The sequence below is a fragment of the Pteropus vampyrus genome, unplaced genomic scaffold (genome assembly GCF_000151845.1).
Source record: "Pteropus vampyrus isolate Shadow unplaced genomic scaffold, Pvam_2.0 Scaffold90, whole genome shotgun sequence".
In the NCBI taxonomy this organism is placed as follows: Eukaryota; Metazoa; Chordata; class Mammalia; order Chiroptera; family Pteropodidae; genus Pteropus; species Pteropus vampyrus.
The window spans coordinates 2087459-2108657 of record NW_011888871.1 but is presented as its reverse complement, the minus strand read 5'-3'; the positions used below and the strand labels follow the sequence as shown (position 1 = coordinate 2108657).

Genomic DNA, 21199 nt, shown 5'->3' with positions numbered 1-21199 from the left:
GCTTGGCTTTAGGCCCCTCCCGGTCAGGAAGCTTTGGGGTGGTGGCTTGAGGGCCCAGCTGACCACGGCCCATGCAGAAGTGCCAGATGGGAAGTCAACCTTTCCTGAGTACCCATCCTTCCTCGGTACCCAGCCCTCATCAGTGGAGGGTGTGAGACACCCCTCGGCCCCCCAACACCTGCTAGTGTTCAGAAAGGTGAGCCTCTCGGCCGCCATCTGCACAGCCAGTATAGGAACACACACCCTCACTCGATCCCAGGAGAGGAGATACGTTCAGCCTCGCTTTACAGACAGGTAAACTGAGGCTCGGAGAGGGGAAGTGGCTTTGCAAACATCATCACACATTAAATGGGTGGCAGGCCAGGCTGGCTGGCTCCACAGTCCAGCCCGCTCCTTTTTGTGGTCATTCGATCAGTCCCCACCAGCAAGGGCAGCCTGGCCACCCCATGTGACCTGGGCAGTCACAGAGCCCCTGAGCCTTTTCCACACAGCTCCGAGAAGCTTCTTTGTCCTGCACTCATGACGCTGGCTGAGGTGGGGACCTCGCTGGGGCTGTCTGTGGGCTGGGACATCTACTCTGCAAGTGGCTGGAGCTTCTTTGGAGCACGGTGGCCTCAGGCGGTCCAGCTTCTCACCTGGCGGCTCAGCGTCCTGGAGCACAGGGTGATGCTGACTCTCCTTTTCTGACTGTGCCTTGCAAGCCACACGGTATCACTGTCCTGCATCTGGTTATAAGACACAACGTTCCACCCTCCATGGGAAGAATGTCAAGGTCACACTGTAGAAGGGGGACATTATGTGGCCATCCTCAGAGGATACAATGTGTCATGATAGCCACTCGGGAAGCCAGGCCATGCCCCCTAGTGTGACAATTTATCGTCTGGAATTGGAATTGTGACCTGGTGTGCTGGTGTGGGTGGAGTGTTGAGAGAGACAGCGAGGGAGAGAAAGGGCGAAGGGGGGAGGAGGGGAGGGGGCGGAGGGAGGAGGGGGCGAGGAGCCAGGAGGTGCGCGAGGTCTGTGGCCAACGCAAGCCCGGTGGTGGAGTGTCTCTGGGGCCAGGCCCCGCGACAAGTCCCATCCATCAGTCATTCCTGGGCCTGATTAGATAGATCTTGCCCTCAGAGAGGAGCTGGCTGTGTAGACGATTCATCGCCGTCTGTTCTCTGCCCAGCTTTACTCTCTAAGTACCAACTCTCCAGATATCCCTTTGCAGAATGGCCTCTTTTTCGCTGCAAATCTGAGGTTGGCCCTATCCGATCACCTAAGGGAAACTGATGGAAAGGGCAGGAAAACCGAGAGGAACAGGGACGGGGAGGAGGGCAACGTCCTTCCCTGCAGGAAGGTGGCACACTCCGGGCTCCCGCGTCGTGGGCCCGGCCTTTTATTTAGGACAGTTGGGTGCCGGCCACTTACATCTCCTCCTCCAGAACCAGGCCCTGCGTCATCTGCCCTCCCACTGATCTCCAGCCCCGTCCTCCTTGGCAGTGTTCACCACACTTCCGGTTCCTCGATGACCAATCGTCCCACGCCCGAGGACGGGACGCCGGTCCACGCTGTTCTCCACTTGATCATCGGGGCCTAGCACAGGCCTGACCTGGTCAGTATTTATTACACAGACATGAGTGGATGGATGCGGGGAATATGTGTGTCTTCGGGAGCACGTTAACCATCAGGGGGTATGGGACGAATGGGGTGGTCTGAGCAGAATCCGCCAAGGGTTGCAAACTGGGGACCAGCAGGTGCCCTGCCCGTGTGCCTTATTTTGGTCAGTATAGTGCCAACGAGCCACCACGGGGAGGCCAGCTGCCCTGGAGGGCTGCCCAGGCTCAGAGCAGACAGTGTGTTGGAGAGAATATTCCATGTGCTGTGTTAAGCCATGAAGATGTTGGGGATTTTTGTCACTGCAGCGTAACCTAGCCATTCTGACTGATACCCCAGCTTCCCATGAACAACGGCAGACCTGGCCCCGCTGGGCATCGCTGGCCAAGGCTGTGACAAGTCTACGAGTCGTCCCCTCTACACGCTCTCCCACTTCCGCTCACCTGTTTCCCACCTGACTCTCGTGGGGGCTTAAATTTGGGGTGGTGTCTTGGTGTGCTAGGGTAGCCAAAACAAAGTAGCATAGACAGAGCGGCTTAAACAACTGAAACGGATTGTCTCTCTGTCCTGAAGGCCAGAAGCAGCCCGAGATCCAGGTGTCGGCCAGGTGGTCCCTTCCAAGGGCCGTGAGGGGGGTCCCCGCTCTAGGCTTTGCCCTCCGCCTCGCAGCTGGCCGTCTCCCCTACGAGTTCCCACACAGTCTTTCCTCTGTATCTGCCCGGGTCCCCTTTTTTTAAGGATGTCGGTCATATGGGATTAGGACCCACCCTCCTCCAGTGTGACCTCATCTTAATGACATCTGCAACGACCCTGTTCCCAAACGAGGTCACACTCCGGGGCCCTGGGGTGTCAGGACCTGGATGTATGAATTTTGGGGGTACCCAGTCTATGACAGATGGCCGCCTAGAGGAGGGGCCGTGGGAGCTGGGTCAGGAGAGCAGGGCTGGACAGGGGAGTGCGAGGGGCGATATTTTGTTTCTAGCAGGCCAGTTCTAGAAGGTTCTTGAGAGACTCCCTGAGGCTACGGAAGATGCGTGAGTGCATCGGGGGGTGGGGGGCTGCCTCCCACTCATCTGCAGGTGGAGACAGACCAAGACACGCAGAGAAAGTGGAGGGCTGTAGGAAGGGGGGCCTGTCGGTTTGATCTTCGCAGGTTTGTTTTTGACTTTATGCTGACTCTCGAAATGCGATTGACGTGGGGGTGGGGGCGGGAGAGAGGCAGAAAGGAGAGGGAAGATTTCAAAGCTATAGCCATGGGAAATGTTTTTATTTTCTGCTTGAAAGAAAATGCCAAGGAAAGATTAAAAAAAAAAAAGCGGGGAGGGGGCGGGGAAGGAGGTGGAGAGAGAGAGAGAGAGAGAGAGAGAGAGAGAGAGAGAGAGAGGGAAGGAGGCACATCCTGGGAGCTTCTGGGTGTGGGAGGCTCCTAGACCTGAGAAGGGGTAGGCCCCGTCCTCCCCTCCCTTGTCCCCTCGAGATGCCACCACAGGCCCTGGAGCACTAATGGGGAGCACTGAAGGTAGAGGGCTGGGCAGAAACCCGTCTGGCTTGCTTGCTGCCATTCAGGCCTGGTGACTTTAGGAAGGTCACCCACTTCTCTGGGTCGCAGGGCCCCTTCTGACAAGTGTGTCTGCAACAGGCACAGATGCACGGGGCAGAACTTGTGTACAAGTAGCACAAAGAATAGAGAGGAACACCAGAGATTGGGGGTGTATGTGCGTGTGTGCGTGTGGGTGCACGTCAGAGGACCAGAGGAAGACGGGAAATGGGGTTCTCCAGGTGTGCCCTAAGGGGGGTGGATGTCAGATACGGGAGCCCCTGCTGCAGGCTCCTGGGCAGGCCTCCTGAACTCCTGACCACGGCCTCCTCCTGCCAGGAATGCGCCCTCGGTCAGCCTGACCCTCACCCGGCCACAGGCCAAATGGACTCCCATTGACCTCTGACCTCTGTCACCTCCCCCAGGCTAGGACAGGAGAGAGGCCCCTGTAGAAGGTGGAGGATGGGAAAGGCAGTAAAAGGGGGTGGCAGGGTGGAGGGGGCGTTTAGTGCTGGGGCCTCTCTAGTTCCCTTCTCTAGGCTAGTCTGGGTTGGGCTGGGTGCTCTTGGGGGTGTTGGGGCTCTATGTCCACATCCCCAGCACCCTGCCTGGCCTAGGTGAGGGTGCTTACTGCCACTCCTTAGCTGTGTGTGTCCACCTCAGCTTTCTCCTCTGCGGAACGGTAGGACAGCATCAAAGTCAGCCTCCTCGAAGCCGCCTGGAAGCAGGGGCCTTGCACAAAAGGGATTTTCAGACTATAAAAGAGAAAACTGGGAGGATTCCGCTCAGAAGGGGGTGGGACAGCCGGGATTGGCGGGGGCCCTGTGGGTCAGGGCAGTGGGAAGGGCCGGGGAGCCTCTGGGGGGGCCAGGCTGGCGGTGGAATTTGCTCAGAACTCTCAGCATGCACAGGCCTGCCAGGCAGGGCACTGACTCCCCACTTCGGTGCAGGGCCCCTCCCCCACCAGCACACCCCTCCCCCAACACACGTGCTGCCAAACCCTCCATTAGTCACCCTGGCACTGACATACATAAATCCCATTAGTCACACCCGCACAAACTCGCCTGCAGAACACACCCAGGCACACCCAGACAAAGAAGTTGGCCCCCAAAGAGGCCTTGTTTGTCTTTCGCGCCTCTTCCCCAGTGCCTAGAACAGTGCAGGCGTTCAATGAACACACGGTCAGCCTCCCCCAAAGCAGCCATCTCCCAAAATAACAGCCCCCACAACTGGGGATTGACGGCCCCCCAATAAGCAGAGACCCCCCTCCAGACACTCCAAACCTCCCATCTTCTCTGGGCACACAAGTACCACAACCAACGCCCAGGAACGCCCTTGGCCATCCCCTCCTCTGCCTCCCTCTGGAGGGGGCACTGCTGGCATCCCGGCCCCCTCCCCGTGCCTGTCCTCCAACGGGTCTAGTAGGAAAACCATTCCCCAAGGTCAGTGGAGTGCTTCAGCAGGCGGCCCTGGAGCTGATTTATTGGCGGTTTACTTGGAGAAATGCTATCGCTTAGATTGGGGGGGTGTGGGGGGAACACGCGCGGTGGACTTTAACCTTGGCCTGAAACCGCAGGCCTTTGTTTTTGGAGGGCTTCCTGGGGCGCCGCAGTGGGGCTGGGCGGTGGGGGAGGCACAGCTGGAATGTAGTTCTGCCGCCTTTCAATTCCCAGGCTGCACTACCGTTGCCTGCGGGGCGAGCGCTCAAAATCTGGGGGGCTGGCCCGGAAGGCCTCTATCTCTCCGAATGTACTTCTACAAATTCTAGGAAGGAGCCAAAGCTCCCAGAGTGAGCATATTTTGGAGCGAGGTTCCAAACCCTCCGCCTCCCCACCCGTGTCACTGGCACGGTGAGGTTCTAAGGAGGCACCCAGGAGTGGGTGACTGCCTCCCTCTTCAGAGGCTATTCCCACCCGAAGTCTCGAGCAAAGACTTGAGAGGTGGTAGTCCCTGATCACTGCGTATGGCCTGCTTGGCTGACGCAGGACACCAGTGCCCAGGCCCGTTCCCCAGCCTCTCTGGCAAAGAGACAGTACTGGTGACATTAAGCTTTATTATTGCAAATACACCCTCTCTGGGCACCCGTAGACTGTTCAGGTAGAAAGCGCTGCCACACCTACCAGGATGCCAACAACGTGCCCCAATGATTCCTGCTTTCCCAGTGGTTCGGCTATTTGCACCAAAGCCGGCAGTGCCACGAGGGCAGGGAGCCAGGGCCGGGCTGTGCAAAGCCCAGGGTATTTCGGTCATGGAGGGGAAGATGGGCTGGCACAGGGTGGGGAACAAGATGAGCATCCTCGCTTCAAGCGTGGCACCTGCAAACACCCTGCTTGGTCCTCGCCTGCAAAAATAAAAAGCCTCCTCCTTGCCTCCTGCGCGTAGAGGACTCCAAGGACGGAATGATGGCGTGGGATTAAATCAGGGTATGCAGAGACGGGTGGCAGGCGGAGTTCTGAGAAGCCGCTCTGACCCTGACCCCGGCGTCGTCGCCCCTCGATGGTGCAGGTGGTGCGGGAGTTGGGCTCAAGCGGGTGTCTGTGCCCCTATCCCAGCCTCACCGAGCATTCCTAGGAGTAAGTGCCTGCCCAGCACCCTGACCCCAGGCGGCGATCCGGTGAGGCCCAGGCCGCCTCTGGGTCTGGCGACCCCCAGGATGGATGTGGTGGCACCCACCGACTGGGCGAGGCTGTTTCCTCTCTTCTGCGAAAGGGGAAGCGCCTGGCTTGATTCCCCGTGCAGTCTCGGGGCCTCAGGCCGTGACCGGGAGATCAGGGCGCACGGCACGGCCCGGGACGGGAGGCCGGCTGGGAGCCCACGCGAGGGAGCAGTGGGAAGGAGGACCCATACGGAGATTTACGGCCGCAGCCGTACTGCGCACTGAGCGCATCTCGGTCCTCTCCCAGCCAGACAGTGGAGTAGACGACCCAACCCGGGCCGGGGAAGAAGCCAGGGCCGGAGGCGGGGCTGAGAGGCGCAGGGATCCGCTGGGACCGGGCCTGGAGCTCCAGCCCCAGCTCTGTCGGCCGTGCGCCCTGGTGCCAGCGGCGTGCGAGGCTCTAGCGCCGCGTCCCTGGTTTTCCTGGCGGGTCGGGGCCGCTCTGGCTGGGCTAGTGGATCCTCGGCTCCACGCCAAATCGTGGCCGGCCCAGTCGCAGCACGGGAATGGGCAAGTGTGGCTTTCCTGGGCTCGACCTCTCCGGGTTTTGGCGGCGCCCGAGTCGGGAGCTCCCTGGTTGCCGGACTTGGGACCTGGATGTTGGCGCTGAAAAGACGGTGGCCAGAGCGCCCCGAGCGGGCAGCAGAGGCCGGCGAACGCCGGGTCCCTTCACGGAGAGCCTGGTGGAGCGCGGATTCTTAGGTCTCCGCCGGGAAAAGCGGTTCCGGGCCACGGGTGGAGGTGGCTCGGGTGTCCTCGCCTGGGAAAGGATGCATTTTTTTTTTCCCCCTGGGGAAGGAGTAAGGGAAGAACGTGCCCACGAAGCCAGGAACCCTAGGGTTGCGGGAAGCGCCGGGTCTGGCCCTGAACAGGGGGGCTAAGCCAGCTGGACAAAGGCGCGGCCGGCTAGAGCCGGGCTCAAGGTTGTCCTGTCCTTTGGTTTTAAAACAAAGAGCAAGAATTTTGTCAGTTGGGCTGCCTGGGAACATACAAAAGGCCTCGGCTGTGGACAACGGCGCTGGCCTGAGCAGATTCTCCAGAACCGCGATTTGGGGTTGCAGTGTCCTCCCTCCAGCCGATTTTCCGCCCAGTCAGTACAAAACGCACACATACACTGCGTCAACACTCCTTTTGGCCTCGGCTCCCGCCGGGGAGACGAAGTATGCGGGGGGAGGGGACGGAAGATGGCGGCCGGAGTGCGGGCGGCGCGGCTGTCACCCGCTCTTCGCTGGGCGCCGAGGCCTGGTTGTTACATTTCAATGTGGCCCACCAGAGCAGTGAGGGCATCTCCCCAGACCTAGAAACCCGACGAGGGGTGCTCCAGAGACCCCGGACGAATGGCGGGGGTCTGCGAAAGAGCGGGGCGATGCCCACCACTTGCTTGGGATCCGTCCCCCACCCTAAGATGGCTCCCGGCCGCTGTTTACCCAGAGATGGGGGCCAGCAGGGCGCTGGGCCGCGGAGGGGGCAAAGATCAGGCGCGCACAGGGCGGCCCGCTTCTCGGAGTGGCCCGCTCGCGCCCCCCGCACGCTGCAGTTCGGAGAACAGGCGCAGCCAGGGACTGTCCTGTCCCGCCCTGCGGCTGGGAGCTGGGAACCGGGAGCCGCCGCCTCCGCGTCTCCAAGGCCCTGCGCCCGGGCCGGGCTCCGCGGGTGCGGGTGTAACTGTGAGCAGGGAGGACGCCGCAAGGGGGCTGGGGCTCACAAAGGCCGGGGTGGGGGTGCTGGAGGAGGGGGCCTCGCCGGCCCCGAACCGCGGCCCTAATGAAATGCAGGCTCGGTTCGCTACGCTGACTAGGCGCACACTTGGAAAATGCAAACGCCATTGGCAAATCCAGGGCAAACAGGCAGAATTTTTATTAGCAACTAAATGATTTATGGCACATATACCCCGCCGTCACAATTACGGCGTCTTGGAGCATCCAGGGGTGAAAACATTAAACATTTATAAAAATAGGCTTTTGTTATTTTCCACCCTGCAAACCCTTTGTATTCCCCACCCCAGCTCTCTCGATACGTTTTTTTTTTTTTCCTTGAGCTCTATTAAAATAAAAACATTCCAGATCTAGGGCGGGGGTAACGCGGTGGGGGATCAAGGTCTGGGCTCCAAATATTGGAGGACAACCAGGGGGGTGGGGAAGCAATGGGGGCTTGGGCGTGGGAGGGTTTACTAGGAACCCACAAAGGCCTCTGGATAAAACTCGAGGACGCTCGGCGCCCACCGGGGCTGCGCCCCCCACGCACGCCCCTTCCTCTGCCTTGGCCCCCGGCAGCCCAGCGCAGCTCAACTGCGTTTATTTTATTTCTGTCACCCCCCTCCCCCAAGGCACACAGACACAATACCTCCTTTCTCTAACCCCCCTCTCCTCTCCGTCTTTGCTCCTGGCTGTCCGGGGCTGCACCGGGAGCCTCCCGCCGCCCCGTCCGCCACTGAGACCTGCGCGCCCTGCTCCAAGCGCGGACACCGCCGCCAGTTCCCCTCGGATCCGGCTATTTTCGTTCCTTTCTTTCCTTCTCACTCCTCCCTCCTCCCCCCGCGGAGCTCCAGCTTCCAAAAGAGGGCAGCCTAGAAACCAACGCAGGAGGCTTCAGGAAGGGCAACTTGAAACTGCCCTCAAGAGGCTCAACTTTTTTCCTCAAATTTATACTGGAATTAAATTAGACACCCCCGGTTCGCTCTCGAAGCCCACCCCATTTTTTTTTTCCTAAAAGTGGATAAAAGAAAATAGAACCGAGTGAGCGCTAACTGGCTCATTTTTAACCCCTCCAGAAAAGTTGCCTTGAAAACGGACTTAAAAAAATAGAACGAGCGATGCGAAAACGCTGAGTCCGCAGAGTGGGGCGAAAGAGCGGGCTCCTCTTGTTTTAATTAAAATCCAATCACCGCGGTGGTTCTCTGAGGCAGGATCCGCAAGGATTGCTACCCTTCCAAGCTTTCTTTTGAGGGTACGTAATGCCTAGCCGGGCATGGGTCCCTGCGGGGCTGCGGAGAGAGGGTGCGGGGCCCCGAGGGCGGCCGCACCGGCTGCGTCCGCACTCCTCGCGCCCGCAGCCAAGTAGGTTGCCGCGGGCAGCTCCCGGCGACTCAACCCAGAAAGGATTTTGCTGAAAGCGCAAAATAAGAAGTACAAAGTCTGGGGGATTGGGTCTCCCCTCCCCCTCCGGCCACCGCGGCCAGCCAAGCACTTTTTGGGCTTGGCTGCTGCTTCCTCTGAGCTCAACAGATTTTTTTTTCCCGGTCTCGCCCTCCCTCGAGGGGGCGCGGCGGATGGAAGGCGAGAGAGGCCCCCAGCCAAGAGATTTTTAATATTACACTTTAATAGGTTTCAGAAGGCCCCGTGGAGAAATGCTAATAGGCTGAAATGTCAGAATCGAGAGGGAGTCAGTTCGCGCTCAGCCGATCTAATCCTTTTTTCTGCTCTGATTTTTTTTTTTTTTTTGGTGGGGAGGAAAGGGGTAGGGAGCGGGGAGGGGGGGAGGGAAGGGGTGGAGAGCGCCCACGCAAGAGGCTTTGGGGAGGGGCGCACGGTGCAAAGCGCCGCAGCTCCCGCCCGGGCCAAGCGGGGGGCGCGCCCCGGCCCGCGTTTCTATAGGAACCCCTTTTAGAAGATTAGAGACTCACCCGCTGCCCGCCGCCGAGGCCTCTCCAAAATATTAATCAGTAACCATCTGACACCGCATTTCAGGGAGGGACCCGCAGGCCGGGGATAGGAAAACGGCCTTCTCGCCTGCCCATCCCACCCAACCGCGCTGCTGGGGGAGAGGGAATGAATCGCTGCTTTGTTTTAAAAGGCGGTGTGGGGGGAAGGGGGGAGGAAAAAGCAGCCCTTGTCTGTTTTGGAGTCGCCACCGCGCGTTCTAGAAGGCGCGCCCCAGGGGAGGTGGGGGACCAGGGCCGGGCTCCGGGTGCAGCCCCCAGGCCCCTTCCCGGCTCGCTCGGCTTGTCACCTCCTCCTGCGCGCAGGAAGCTGACAGGCGGCCCATTAAACCGCGCCTTGCAAAGCCCTGGATTGCGGCGACAACCATCTTCCTCTATTTTGATCACTCAGCCCAGACGCTGGGGGAGGGGGAAGGAAAAGGGAGGAGAAGGAGGAAGGAGGGGGGGGTCCGAGCTGGTGGAGGGGGAGGGCTGCCTAGAAACGGCCCGGAAAAATTCTCACCACCAGTTTTGATCATTCAGCCCCGCCGAGGGGAGCCTGGAAACTGCTGGAGCCCCTCCGTCCGTAATTGGTTTTATAGGAATGGCTGAGCGCCAAGGTGTTTACATGCGCGTGATTGGCGGCACGCGCGGCCAATGGGTGGCAGCCGGGGGCCGGCCTGCCGAGGGGAGGCGGGCACCAGGGAACAATGCGTGTTTCTTCGGCGGAGAGTGCTCCCCTCCCCCAGCCGCCCCCTCCCCCCCGCTGGCTTTTTTTTTTTTTTTTTTTTTTTTTAGATCCAACGAGAGGAACTTGAAAGGGGGGTTGTGTAATGTACCTTTTCCAATCCCGGGCTGTATATGGAGATTTGGGATTCTTTAAACCGGCGCTACCTGGATTTTATTAAAACGCGGGGAGTTCGGCGCGAGGAAAGCTGGCTTTTCCGGGGGCTGCGGGAACCCGGCCGCGGGAGGGCGGAGGAGTTGGCGCGCCGAGCGCTCGGCCCCGGGAGCGGTTTTCTACCAAAAAAAGGAAAGGCGGGCAAAAAGTGTGAGGAGGCTGCGGGTGGCGAAGGGGAGCAGCGGCCGCGGGATGGCGGGCAGCACGGGCGCCTAGTCGCGCTGGGAGCCGGGACCGCCACCGGAGTCGCAGTCGCCAGAGCCCGGAGCCGGGAGCCCCGCCGCGACAGGTACGCTGCCGGGTCGTCCGCCCGTCCCTGGCCGGGCGAGATGGTCTCCAAACTTCTCCAGCTGGCCCCCCGACCCCACCTCCCCCTCAGGGTGCGTCGGGGGATCCCCGCTTCTCTGTGGCCCTTAAGAATGGAATCGGGGACCAGGGTCGGCGAGGTGGGGGCGCCCTGGGAGGGGTGGGGGCGAGCCGCTGCGCCCCGGGCGCCCACCTGAGTCCCCAGCCTCGCTCCAGCTTGCCCAGCCGGGCCGCGGGGCGTCGCTTCCCTTCTCGGTTCCCGACAGGCGGCGGGGGAGCCTGGGACGCCGAGACGCTTTCGATTATAGGCTGTTTTTAATTAAAAGCCGGAATTCAGCCATTTTAACTGCATTTAACAGAGGGAGAAAAGTAGGGAGAACGCAGCGGAGCCCGCAGATGGCTGAGCCAGCTTCTCTACCAGAGCGAGGGTATTCCGGGGGGCTTCACCCCGACTTCCCCAAAGTGGGGCGCGGGGGCATGCCCTGAAGTGCTGGCTTTTAAAAAGAAAGCTACACAAAGGACACTTAAAAAAATCACGGGAAGCTCATCGCCTCCTTAAGACATGTATCCTCCGATGTGGCGGTCTTAGATTTTTCCAAAGTAAACGCGGATCTGGTAACCAGAGCCTGATGGGAGAGAGCGAGGGAGGGAGGAAGGGAGGGGGTGGTTGTAACCAAAACCGGGTTAAAATAAGCACGTTTAGCAAAGTTGTGGAGGGAGGCTGGAGGAGGCCGAGGGGTTGGCGGCTGAGGGGGGTCTGCAGCTCGCGGCGCGGGGCGCAGGGCGGGCACCCGGGAGCCGGTGGCTTTGCCGTGATCCGCGGCTCTAGGGAGCATCCCGGGCTCCGGAATCAGGAATCCGAGCTGCTGCGGGCAGACGGCGAGGGCAGGGTGGGCTCCAAGACCCCCCTCCCGCCCCCACGGGAATCAGCCAACGACAAATCTTTTAAACAAACAGCTTTAAACTGGAACTACAGGGGGATTTACTCAACGCTGGGGGAGGCGCCCCTCGGTGGGCCCGCGGTGCGAAGGTTTTCTTTGCGGGGTTTTTTTTGGGGTTGGGGAAGCCAGATTAGGAGTCAGACCCTTGAGTCCCTTCCTTTTCCTCAGACGCCCCCCAAATACCCCGCGCCAGGCCACGTCCTCGGGCTGCAGGATTCCCAGGCCAGGGCGTTGGAAAATGAAACCAAAGCTTGTTTGGAAGGATTTTTTTTCAGTCCTCGGGCGAGAATGCCACGTCTCGGGTCCTCGGACTCAGACTCGGCGACTCACGGTGGCCTGAGGGGGGCTGCGAGTTTCTTTAAAAATATCAAACACGCTTTACACCCTCTCTCCCGAAAAAACCACGAGTTCGGCGGCTGGGGACGAGCGCAGGGAATCCAAACTGAAAACGGAGGCGAGGGCCCCCAAAGGTTAAATATTAAACTTTTCGGATCAGATAGTGACACAGTGTTTAGAGACACATTTCGAACTGCTCTTGGAAAGGTTTCACGGTTTGAAACCCCGGAGCATGTGACGCCCAGGAATCAAACACTTCAAAGGTTTGTATATGTGCCGGCTGGGCGCGGCCCAGGGCCTTCCCTAGTTTCAGGAGGACCCGTGCGCCGCCGGCCACTTTCCGAGCCGGGGACCCGGGAGCCTGAAGCCGGCGCAGGAAGGACCAAGGATTTTTACTTTTTACGGAAAAGGGGCTACTCCTGATTTAATTTCTGGCTCCTGACCCCGAACGACAAGACGACTTTCTGAAACTTGTTTTTTTTTTTCCTCTTTTTTTTTGTTTTCCTCCCTTGTTTCTTTCGCGGCCCGTCTCTCCCCGCCAAGACGCCGTGAGCGCCGCCTCGCGCAGCTCTGCCCGGCCGCCTGGAGGGGCCCCACCGCCGGCCGCCTGTGTGCTCCGGGCCGCGGGCCCGCCGCCGAGCGCAAGACTCGCTGGCCGCCGCCGCCATGCGCGCAGCGGAGCCCCCGCCGCCCGAGGACTCTGGGACTACGGCGAGGCCGAACTTTTAGGTCCCGCTGAGCGAGGCCAGCGGGCCGGGGGGGCTGGCCGCGGCACTCCCGCGGAGGATGGATGGCAGAGACTTCGGGCCCCCGCGGTCCGTGCACGGCCCCCCGCCGCCGCTGCTGTCCGGCTTGGCGATGGACAGCCACCGCGTGGGCACAGCCACGGCCGGACGCCTGCCTGCCTCGGGCTTGCCGGGCCCGCTGCCGCCCGGGAAGTACATGGCTGGTCTCAATCTCCACCCGCACCCGGGTAAGTGCTCTGCGCCGTGCCCCCGCCCACGCTTGTCCCCCCGGGATCCTAGGGAGGGAAACCCCGGAAATACTTATGGGTCTGTTCCCGGGTGTTCGCGACGGAGTCGCCGCGCCTCCGTTTCTCGGCCGGCGTGCGGGAGTGCGGGCAGTCTCCGCTCCCGGGGCGGGAGGACCCCTGGGTCCTAGGCAGAGGCCAGTCCGCAGGCGCCGGCGGAGAGCGGCGCGCGGCTGCGCTGCGTCCCCCAGTGCTCCGGCTTCTCACAAGGCGCACTCGTCTGCCGGAATCGGAGCCACCAGGGGCGATTGCAAACCCCGAGCTCCTGCGGCTGAGGCTGGGATGGAGTTTCCAAAATCTGGGCGAGAAAAGGAACCAGCCCCACACCCTTTGAGATCTCTCTTCTCCGAGTTGGAATCTGTTTCTTGGCAAACGCCCTTGCCGGCGGCGGTGGGCCGCAGTTCCGTTCCCAGCAGTGCGGGGTCTGCGGCCAGCCCCGAGCGCCCGGGAGTGCGCGGAGGACGGCGACCCCAGCCCTGGGACCTTGGCCTCCGGCTGGCGGGCGCCGGCCCTCGGAAGACCTCTCGTACCTGGGAGGAGAACGGCGACCTCAGGACCCTCACCCCGGTAGACCCCGGCCCTGGGGCCCCCTTGTACTCCGGCGGGAAGGCGGGCGCGCGGCGCGGCGGAGACGCCGAAACTGGGCCGCCGCCATCCCGAAGCTGGGGGAACGAAACGGCGCGGGAGCGGATTGGGCCGGGCCGAGGGAGAACCTTGGGTCTGACATCCAGCCGCGAGAGGCGGCGGCCGACAAGGCCCGACAGTCTTCGCCATTTCAGGAGAGGGGCTGCCCAGGCTCGGGGAGGGAGACGCTGCGGTCGGGCGCGGTGGGCAGGGAGTCGCGCGGCCCCCCAGCCCTGCCGCCGGCCGCCGCACGAGACCCGGTCACCCCCCTCTCCGGCTGCCTCTAGTTTCTGCGCCTGGTGTCTCACGCTTTGACTTTCGGAAAAGCCATCTCCAAAGTGTAGTCTAGGGCTCTTGCGACTTCTTCGGGAGCCCCCGACGCTCCCCTCGGCCCTGGGGTCTGGGAGGGGACACGTTCGGCCGCTGCGTCGTCTCGGCCCTGCCCCACTGACCCGGCCCGCTCTGCCGCGTTCGCCGTTTTTTCTATCTCTCCAGTATTTGTCCTGGAACTTTTCAGGAACCAGAGTCCCGGGACTCGGCGGGACAAAGGGCCTTTGTGAGGCGCCCGACGGGGGAGGGGCGGCGCGGGGGCCCGGAGCGCGGAGATCCCCGCTGGCGGGAGTGCGAGGACCAGGTCGTGGCCCCAGGGCGGTGTCCGCCGAGAGCTGGGGCTCGCGACGAGGGCGAGGGAAGGGCGCTGGAGACCTTATTGGAAGGGTTGGGGGTGGCCCTGGGGTACAAAGGGTCGCTTGGGCCGTCGCCTTTTGTGCGCCCCCAGAGGCCGCGGTAGTTTTTGTGTTTGCATATCTTTTGAGCTCATCGGGTCTTTAACAGGGTCCAGCCCCGCGGTAGTGGCAAAGGGTCTGCCGCTGGGAATCGGACCCCGGGTCTTTCTGACTAGCAGGGCCTTCGCCAGCCTTCCGAGTCAGGGAGAGGGCGCCGCGGACTCCGTCTCGGGTCTGGGTCGGGCGGGCAGAAGCCAGGCGCCCTAATCCGAAGCAGTGAAAACAGCCACTACTCCTGGGGCGCTTGTGCGTGCGCGCACCGTGCCAGGGCCGCGCTGGTCCTCAGCGCAGCCATCGGACACCCCCCCCCGCCCCGCCCCAACGCCCCTTAGGTAGATGGGGAGGTTGAGGCAGGAGAGGGAAAGCGACTTGATGGGAGGCAGGCCGGACGAGGAATTCCAGCGAAAGGTGGCCGCAGAGGCCTGTCTCGGCGCCTCCTGCGTTAGGAGCTGCCTTCTGCGTGCTCAGCGGCTGAGGTCATGGAGGAAATCAGGCGGGCTCGGAAAACGCTGCCCGGGAAGGCAGCCCGAGCCGCCCGTCGGCCCTGTGCTCCACCGGGAGGGAAGGGTCCGGGGGTGGGGGGGCGGGGCCGGCGCTGCCCCCACCTTCAGTGGCCTCAGAGAGACCTCGGACCCGGGCCCACGCCTAGAGTAGAGCCCTGTGCTAATCCCATTAGCCGGGAGGTGGGGAGTTGCTCCCCATTCACTACTTGGGTGGGGCCGGATTACAAATTCCTCAACCCAGCGCCTCCCCCCTTTTTCATGGGGTGCAGGTGCTAAATTTTCTCTTTCAATGCCCTCGCCTTCTTGGCTGTTAACTCCTTAGGTCTGGCCAGCGTTATCAACTCCATCTTTGTTTATTTTTGTAGTGGGAAGCCCGGAGAGGCTGAGCCATTTGCCCGGGGTCACACAGCAAGGGAATGAGAGGCCATCTGGGGTACCAGCGTGGGTGCACAGTCCTGGTGGACCCTGGGAGCTCTCCTAGGCAGACTGAGCTGCAGAGGGAGCGCTCAGGACAGGAGGGGACCCTGACGGGGGTGGGGTGCTGGGACCCCACCCAGGCTGGTATTGACAGGAGGGTTTCTGTGAGTGAGGGCCCCCAGGAGGAGCCGTCTTCTGTATCATGGGTCTGGGCCGAGCAATGTGGTTCTTTTCTCTGAAAAAGAGGAGGTGAAATCAAGAGTAAATGGGGTTTGGGATTAAGAGTGGTGGTTACCTTTTTTGCAGCCTTGAGTATTGATGTATATGTGATTCTTAAATTTTCAGAGTCTTCAGTGAAATGGACAAGTAAGTGACAAGCACCTGGAAGGCCGCTCGCCTCTGCTCTGGGGTTGGGAGGCAGGGACTCAGTCTTCCTCAATTGCAATTAAAGAGCTATTAGTAGGATTTTGTACTTGAATGTTGATTCTCCGGGCCCCCACACCCTGAGCAGGCCGCTGGAGGATCTGTGAACCGCGGCTGGGAGCCAAGGATGGGGATGGGAGGCCTTGCACTTTGGACTGGCTGCTGGACAATAGGGGGCCACAGCCTTCTCCAGTGTCCATCAGCTCTATCTGTGGAATCCAGCCCGGCAGCCTACTGGGATTGATTTAAAAAGATTAATCAGTGGGCTGGCTGGTGGAGTGCTGTGATCCCAAAGATAAGGGAGATTTGCTGGGTGCTTCCTCCTCTGGTCAGAGGCACAGGGAGGCCTGGGCGAGGTTCTGGAATCTGGAAGAGCCTCTGGCCCCCTGGCCCTCAACCGCAGCACTTTCTCTGCTGGCTTGGTCATTTACTCAGCCAATGATTTCCAAGTGGCTCCTGCATGCCAGGCACTGCTTTGGCCCTGGGAATCCAGCAGTGACCAAACAGATAAAAATTTTTGTCATCATCAGAGCCTCCCTAGTGTGGGGGCCAGGCAGTAAACACACACATCAGGAAAGCAAATCATTTTAAATAGTGGTACAAGCTGGGATGGACAGAAGGCGCAGGGCTGTTTTGGCCTGAGTGGTGAGGGGCTCTGAGTGAGAATGGTTGTGCTGGGGAGGGGGAAACGATGGGGAAAGTGGAAAGAGGGCGGGACCTGTAATGAGGTCCTGGAATTTCAAACTGAAGACTGAGAAGCTCTTTAAATGGAGGGAGTGACTCAAATTGAGGGACATTTTACAGAACCGGTCTGGATTCTTTAAAAAATATCAGTGACATGCAAGACAAAGGAAGGCCAGGAACCGTTCTTGATTAAAAGAGACTAAAAAAATGTGACAGCTAAAGGCAATGTATGGCCCCTGATTGGATCTTGGATCAGGAAAGAAATTGCCCTAAAGGACATCATCTGGGCAATTGGCAAAATTGGAATATGGACTGTAGATTAGCTGATAGTATCAAATCAATATTACGTTTCATGAAGTTGATTACTGTGGTTATATAAGAGAATGTCCTTGCTTTTAGGAATGAGAACACTGAAATGTTTAGGGCAGGGGACGTGATTTCTACAACATAGGAATGGCTCAGGAAGAGAAAAAAACAACATCTGTAATTTATGCACTATCTGGGAGACGATGACACATCAAATGACAGCTCATCACATACTGGGTGAGAAAGCATTCACAGTTGCCGGGCCTGGGGAAGGTCATAGGGCAGTTCGTTGTACCATTTCAAACTTTCCTGTGAAATTATTTTCATAATGAGCATTTAACAAAATGAGTGTGGATTGCTGGCCGGAAACTGTTTGGTAAATGGGGAGAGAAGCAGGTGACCAGTCAGTGGCCAGGAGGCTTTGGGAGGTGATGGTGACCAGGGAGGGAAGCTGTAGGTGGCCAGGCTTTGGTGCCTTGTGGAGTTTGGGCTGCTAAGAGATGTTGAGGGGCAGATAATGGTGATGACACCTTTGTTTCTGGAAAGTGCTACTTGTGGAGGAATGGGGAACACCAGATTTGTGGGGAGGGTGGTGATTGGGGGTTCTTGATGTGGATGTGGCCAGCTTGGGATGCCCTTGGCTTCCGGCAGGGACTGGTCTGTGGTCTGATCTGACTTCATTCCCACCTGGTCATGTGTGGCCCTGTCTACCAGTGGCACCTCTGTCCTGTACTTCCCAGCCCAGCTTTTAAGGGGAACGAGGGGAGCTGTTGTCAGAACAGGGCTCGGGCTTCCCCAGGGGCTGCTGGGAGTCCTGGCCAGCAGTCAGTCTGGGCCCCCAGGACTGGGGTCCTTCCCACACCAGCGGCCCACAGAGGCCTGGCAGCTGGCTTTGGAGGAAGTCAGGGCCATTAAATGGGAGCCACCAAAGCTGCTCGCCCCCTTTCCAGGCCACGAATGCACTCACTGCCTGAATCTGAGGTTCCTTCACGAGCCGACGAAGCGGCGGACCCTCAGCCTGGAACAAAAAAACCTTCACACACACTCACATTCCACGTTGTGGGCTTTCACCAGTTGGCTGAGGTCACCATCCTGCCTTCAGGCTCCAGATAAAGAACTCTTGCTTCAGCTGAGGCAGAACGGCCTGGTGGCCGAGGTCAAAATGCTGGGGTTTAGATCTTGCTTTTCCACCTACGTACGCTGGCTGTGTGATAATTCTCGAAGCCTTGATTTTCTCATCTATGAAATGGGTCGGTCCACTGGTGGTAGTGAATTCATGTGGTTGTTTTGAAATTTGAATGAGCAAATGCAAGCCAGGTGACTAGCAGTTAACAGCCCTCTCTGCCAAAGTTACAGCAAACGTGATTGCTTTCATTACGATGACCATTAACCCCTGATCTTGCCTTAGTCCAGACCTTGCCCAGGGCCTCTAGAATTGGGTGGTTCATGGGCTCCTTCAACTCCAGGGTTCACCCTGAACTCGTCATTTTTATTTTCAATTTCTCCTTTTTTCGATCTTATGTGTACTGCATGATGCTCCAGTCTTGAGTGTTTGGGTCACAGAATTTTTACAGAGTGAACCCACCATGTAACCATCAGCCAGCTCGAGATCAAGGCGCTTTCAGCATCCGGAGGGCCCCTGGCCCGCTCCCCCGCCACTGTCCACCCACCGTCCTTCTCATTTCTGTTACCCTAGCGTAATTTCGCCCATTTGCCAGCTTCCTGCAGAGGAACCCTACGGCGTGCCCTCTTTCATTTCTGGCCGCTTTCACTCAACATGATTGAGAGATTCACCCGTATTGTGGTGTGTAGCAGTGATTGATTTTTTGTTTCTCTTTCGTGTTCCACCACATGTGTTTCCAGCATTTGCTATGAGCAAGGCCTTTCGGTGCACGTACAATCACGTTTCTCTGGGTATATGTACGGTATCTGAGTGTGGAATTAGTCCATCACAGGTAACACGCAGTTTCAGCTTCTGTGGCCCTGACAGCCATGTTCCAGTGGCTCCCTGTCTTCACCAACGCACGATGTCGTCAGTTTCTTTAGATTCTGCTCATTCTGATGAGTATTTAGTAGCATCTAATTACGGATGCATTTTGAACGGTTTTCCTTGTTGATTTTTTTTAAGTTTTGTTGAGGAATACGCTTTACGTGCCATAAAATTCATTCATCGAAAGTGTACAGTTCAGCTTTATGCTTGATGTAAACTTTTGAGTAAGTCACACATTTGAGAAGTCAAGTAGTATAGAAGGGTTGTAAAGAAAACCAGCAGTCTCTTGCCTTATGTCTCCCCATTCCCGATTCCTACTGTTAACTCTTTTGGTTCTTTTTTTTTTTTTTTTGCCTTTTCATCCATATTTCTAAATAATTTGCTTCAACTGCTAGTGATTTTAGTTTTTGAGATTTTCTATTGATTCTTATGGAAGGTGAGGATTTTGCATAGACTGCCTGAGTCTGATTCCTAACTCTTTTGTTTATTAGTGGGAGACCATGGGCATGTTTCTTTACCTCTGGTACCTTGGTTTCCTCACCTGTAAAATGGGGGACAATAGCTACCTACTTCAGGTGTGGATTGAATAGTTAACATGCTAAGCGTTTAGTATCGAATATAGTAAGCCCTTAGTAAATATTTATTATGATTTCATCAACCCCAATGTTTACTTCCCCTATCCTCCCGATACATGAGAAATAGAGTTTTGTTTGAATTAGTTTTATTATGGTTTTGGCTTTGTGAATATTGTTTATATTTAAGCCACGTGGTATGATAAAATTATTTCTTTATTTCCCGGAGTTATTCATTGCCTCTTTGTTTTCATTTGCTGGGATTTTTTTAGAATCTCTATCTTCCAATCTCTTTCGGGACATTTTTCATTTGGTTAAATCCATTTGATGAACTGCCTCTTTCTTTTCTCGAGAGATTTTCTTCCTGGAATTTTACATGTCCAGCTCTAGTCTGGTTTGCCTGGTGCTTGGACCTGTTGTCGGGCCATCATCCTTCAAACTCCTTTGCCTCCTCTGTCGTATCAGATCTCGTTTCCCTATTACCATACCTTCCTTTTTCCTGCTTTACATTTTTGTTTTGGTGGAGCACATCCTGCAGTAGCTTTCTGTCGAAGTATTTTGGTAGGCAAATTTTTCGAGGCCTACTTAGCATGCCTGAAATGTGCTAACCACGTGACCTTGGGCATGTTACCTAACAACCCTCTGTGCTTCAGTTATCCCCTCTGTAAAATGAGTAATCGGGTTTACCTTTTATGGTCTGTATGAGGACTAAATGAGTTCATGTATATAAATTCCTGGAACATTGCTTAGCACAAAGTAAGCCTCATAGATATTATTACTGTTGCTATACTTTTATCATTGGCTTTCTGGGCCCTTTTGCATTTGCTCTTTGGGTGCTCCGTAGGCCAGATCAATCTGGAAATAAAGCCTTCAGTCTAAATTTTTTTTGTATTACTCTTAATTTTATTAGTATATTATAATTTTCTTCCCACTATTTTTGCTGTTCTCTGTCGTACTTCTATTAGATGCGGCTCTCCCAAACTGATCACATATTTTCTTAAACTTCCTTTGCTATTTTCTATCTCTTTTTGTTTTTTTCTGCTTTCTAAGAGATGTCCTCTCAACTGTGTCATCTCATTCCTCTGGTTAATCTTTTTCTAGGCTGTCATTTCTAGGGGCTGTTATAAAATAACCTTTTTTATAAAGCTCTTACAAAATAATCTTTTCTAATAGCGTCCTGTTCTTGTTTCATGGATACGTTATTTATCATCACTTGGAGGGTATTGTATTTTTTTCTGGTGTTTTCTTCTCTCATGCGTTGTCTTTGTTCCTCTGGGTCTTCCCCCCCCCCCCCACCGTCCCCCATTTGTCTTTCACAGTCGGAGACTCCCTGAGTGTCTGGTAATTGAGTCTCCGGTGTCTGTTCATGTTTAAGAAGAGGCACTAACAGGCCGATGGGACTCAGATCCAGGGCGTGGCTTGTTGGCCCCACGGAACCCCTGAATGTGTCTTTAAGGAATCCTCCGCAGGATTCCCGTTGCCTGGCTGCCCCTCTCCCAAGAGCTTGAGTGCACCTTTTAAAGGTGAAGGTTTGCACTCAGATCTCCCTTTCCTTTCGGTCCCATCGCAGCCCTGAGAATCCAGTCTGGGACCCGCAAACGGGTCTTTCTGTCGTCCCCCTGCACCGTCTGGGTGGCGCTCAGTTCTCTGCTCCTCTGCTCGCTCTGGCTCTGGCTGTTAGAGGTGCGGGTCCAGGTCCTTCCCTCTCGGGAAGGCTCGCTTCTCGATGCCCCGCCCCCCCGCCCTGCCGCCTCGTGCATCGCGCGCCCCTCGGCTTTCCCGCTTCCCAAATGTCGGGCAGCGTGTCTCCTTTTCGTTCTCGTTCTGTTTTCTTTCCCTTTTCAACCCCATCGCTGTCGTTTTCGTGAGGTCCTGGCTTTAGGGACGGGGTTTGTCCCGGTAAAACTCTGGGTCCCCTCTTCTGGGATCATCCCACTCACCCGCTGGCC

At 57.6% G+C, this 21199-nt stretch overlaps 1 protein-coding gene and 1 long non-coding RNA gene across 2 annotated transcripts in view; one reads left to right on the top strand and one right to left on the bottom strand.

Annotated features, from left to right (window-relative positions):
• The first annotated feature begins 12666 nt into the window (after nucleotides 1–12666).
• The window catches only part of TNRC18 (trinucleotide repeat containing 18), a 90596-nt gene continuing 82063 nt past the window's right edge, over nucleotides 12667–21199 (top strand). Inside the window, exon 1 of the mRNA XM_023532763.1 lies at nucleotides 12667–12889. Coding sequence (XP_023388531.1) covers nucleotides 12703–12889 — 187 coding nt within the window. The 5' untranslated portion in view covers nucleotides 12667–12702. The remainder of the gene's footprint in view (nucleotides 12890–21199) is intronic.
• Nucleotides 15205–16229, bottom strand: LOC111742278. The gene is made up of 2 exons (XR_002781246.1): nucleotides 15657–16229; nucleotides 15205–15510 (listed from the first exon to the last, which is right to left on the bottom strand). It is a non-coding gene; the product is annotated as an uncharacterized LOC111742278 (long non-coding RNA).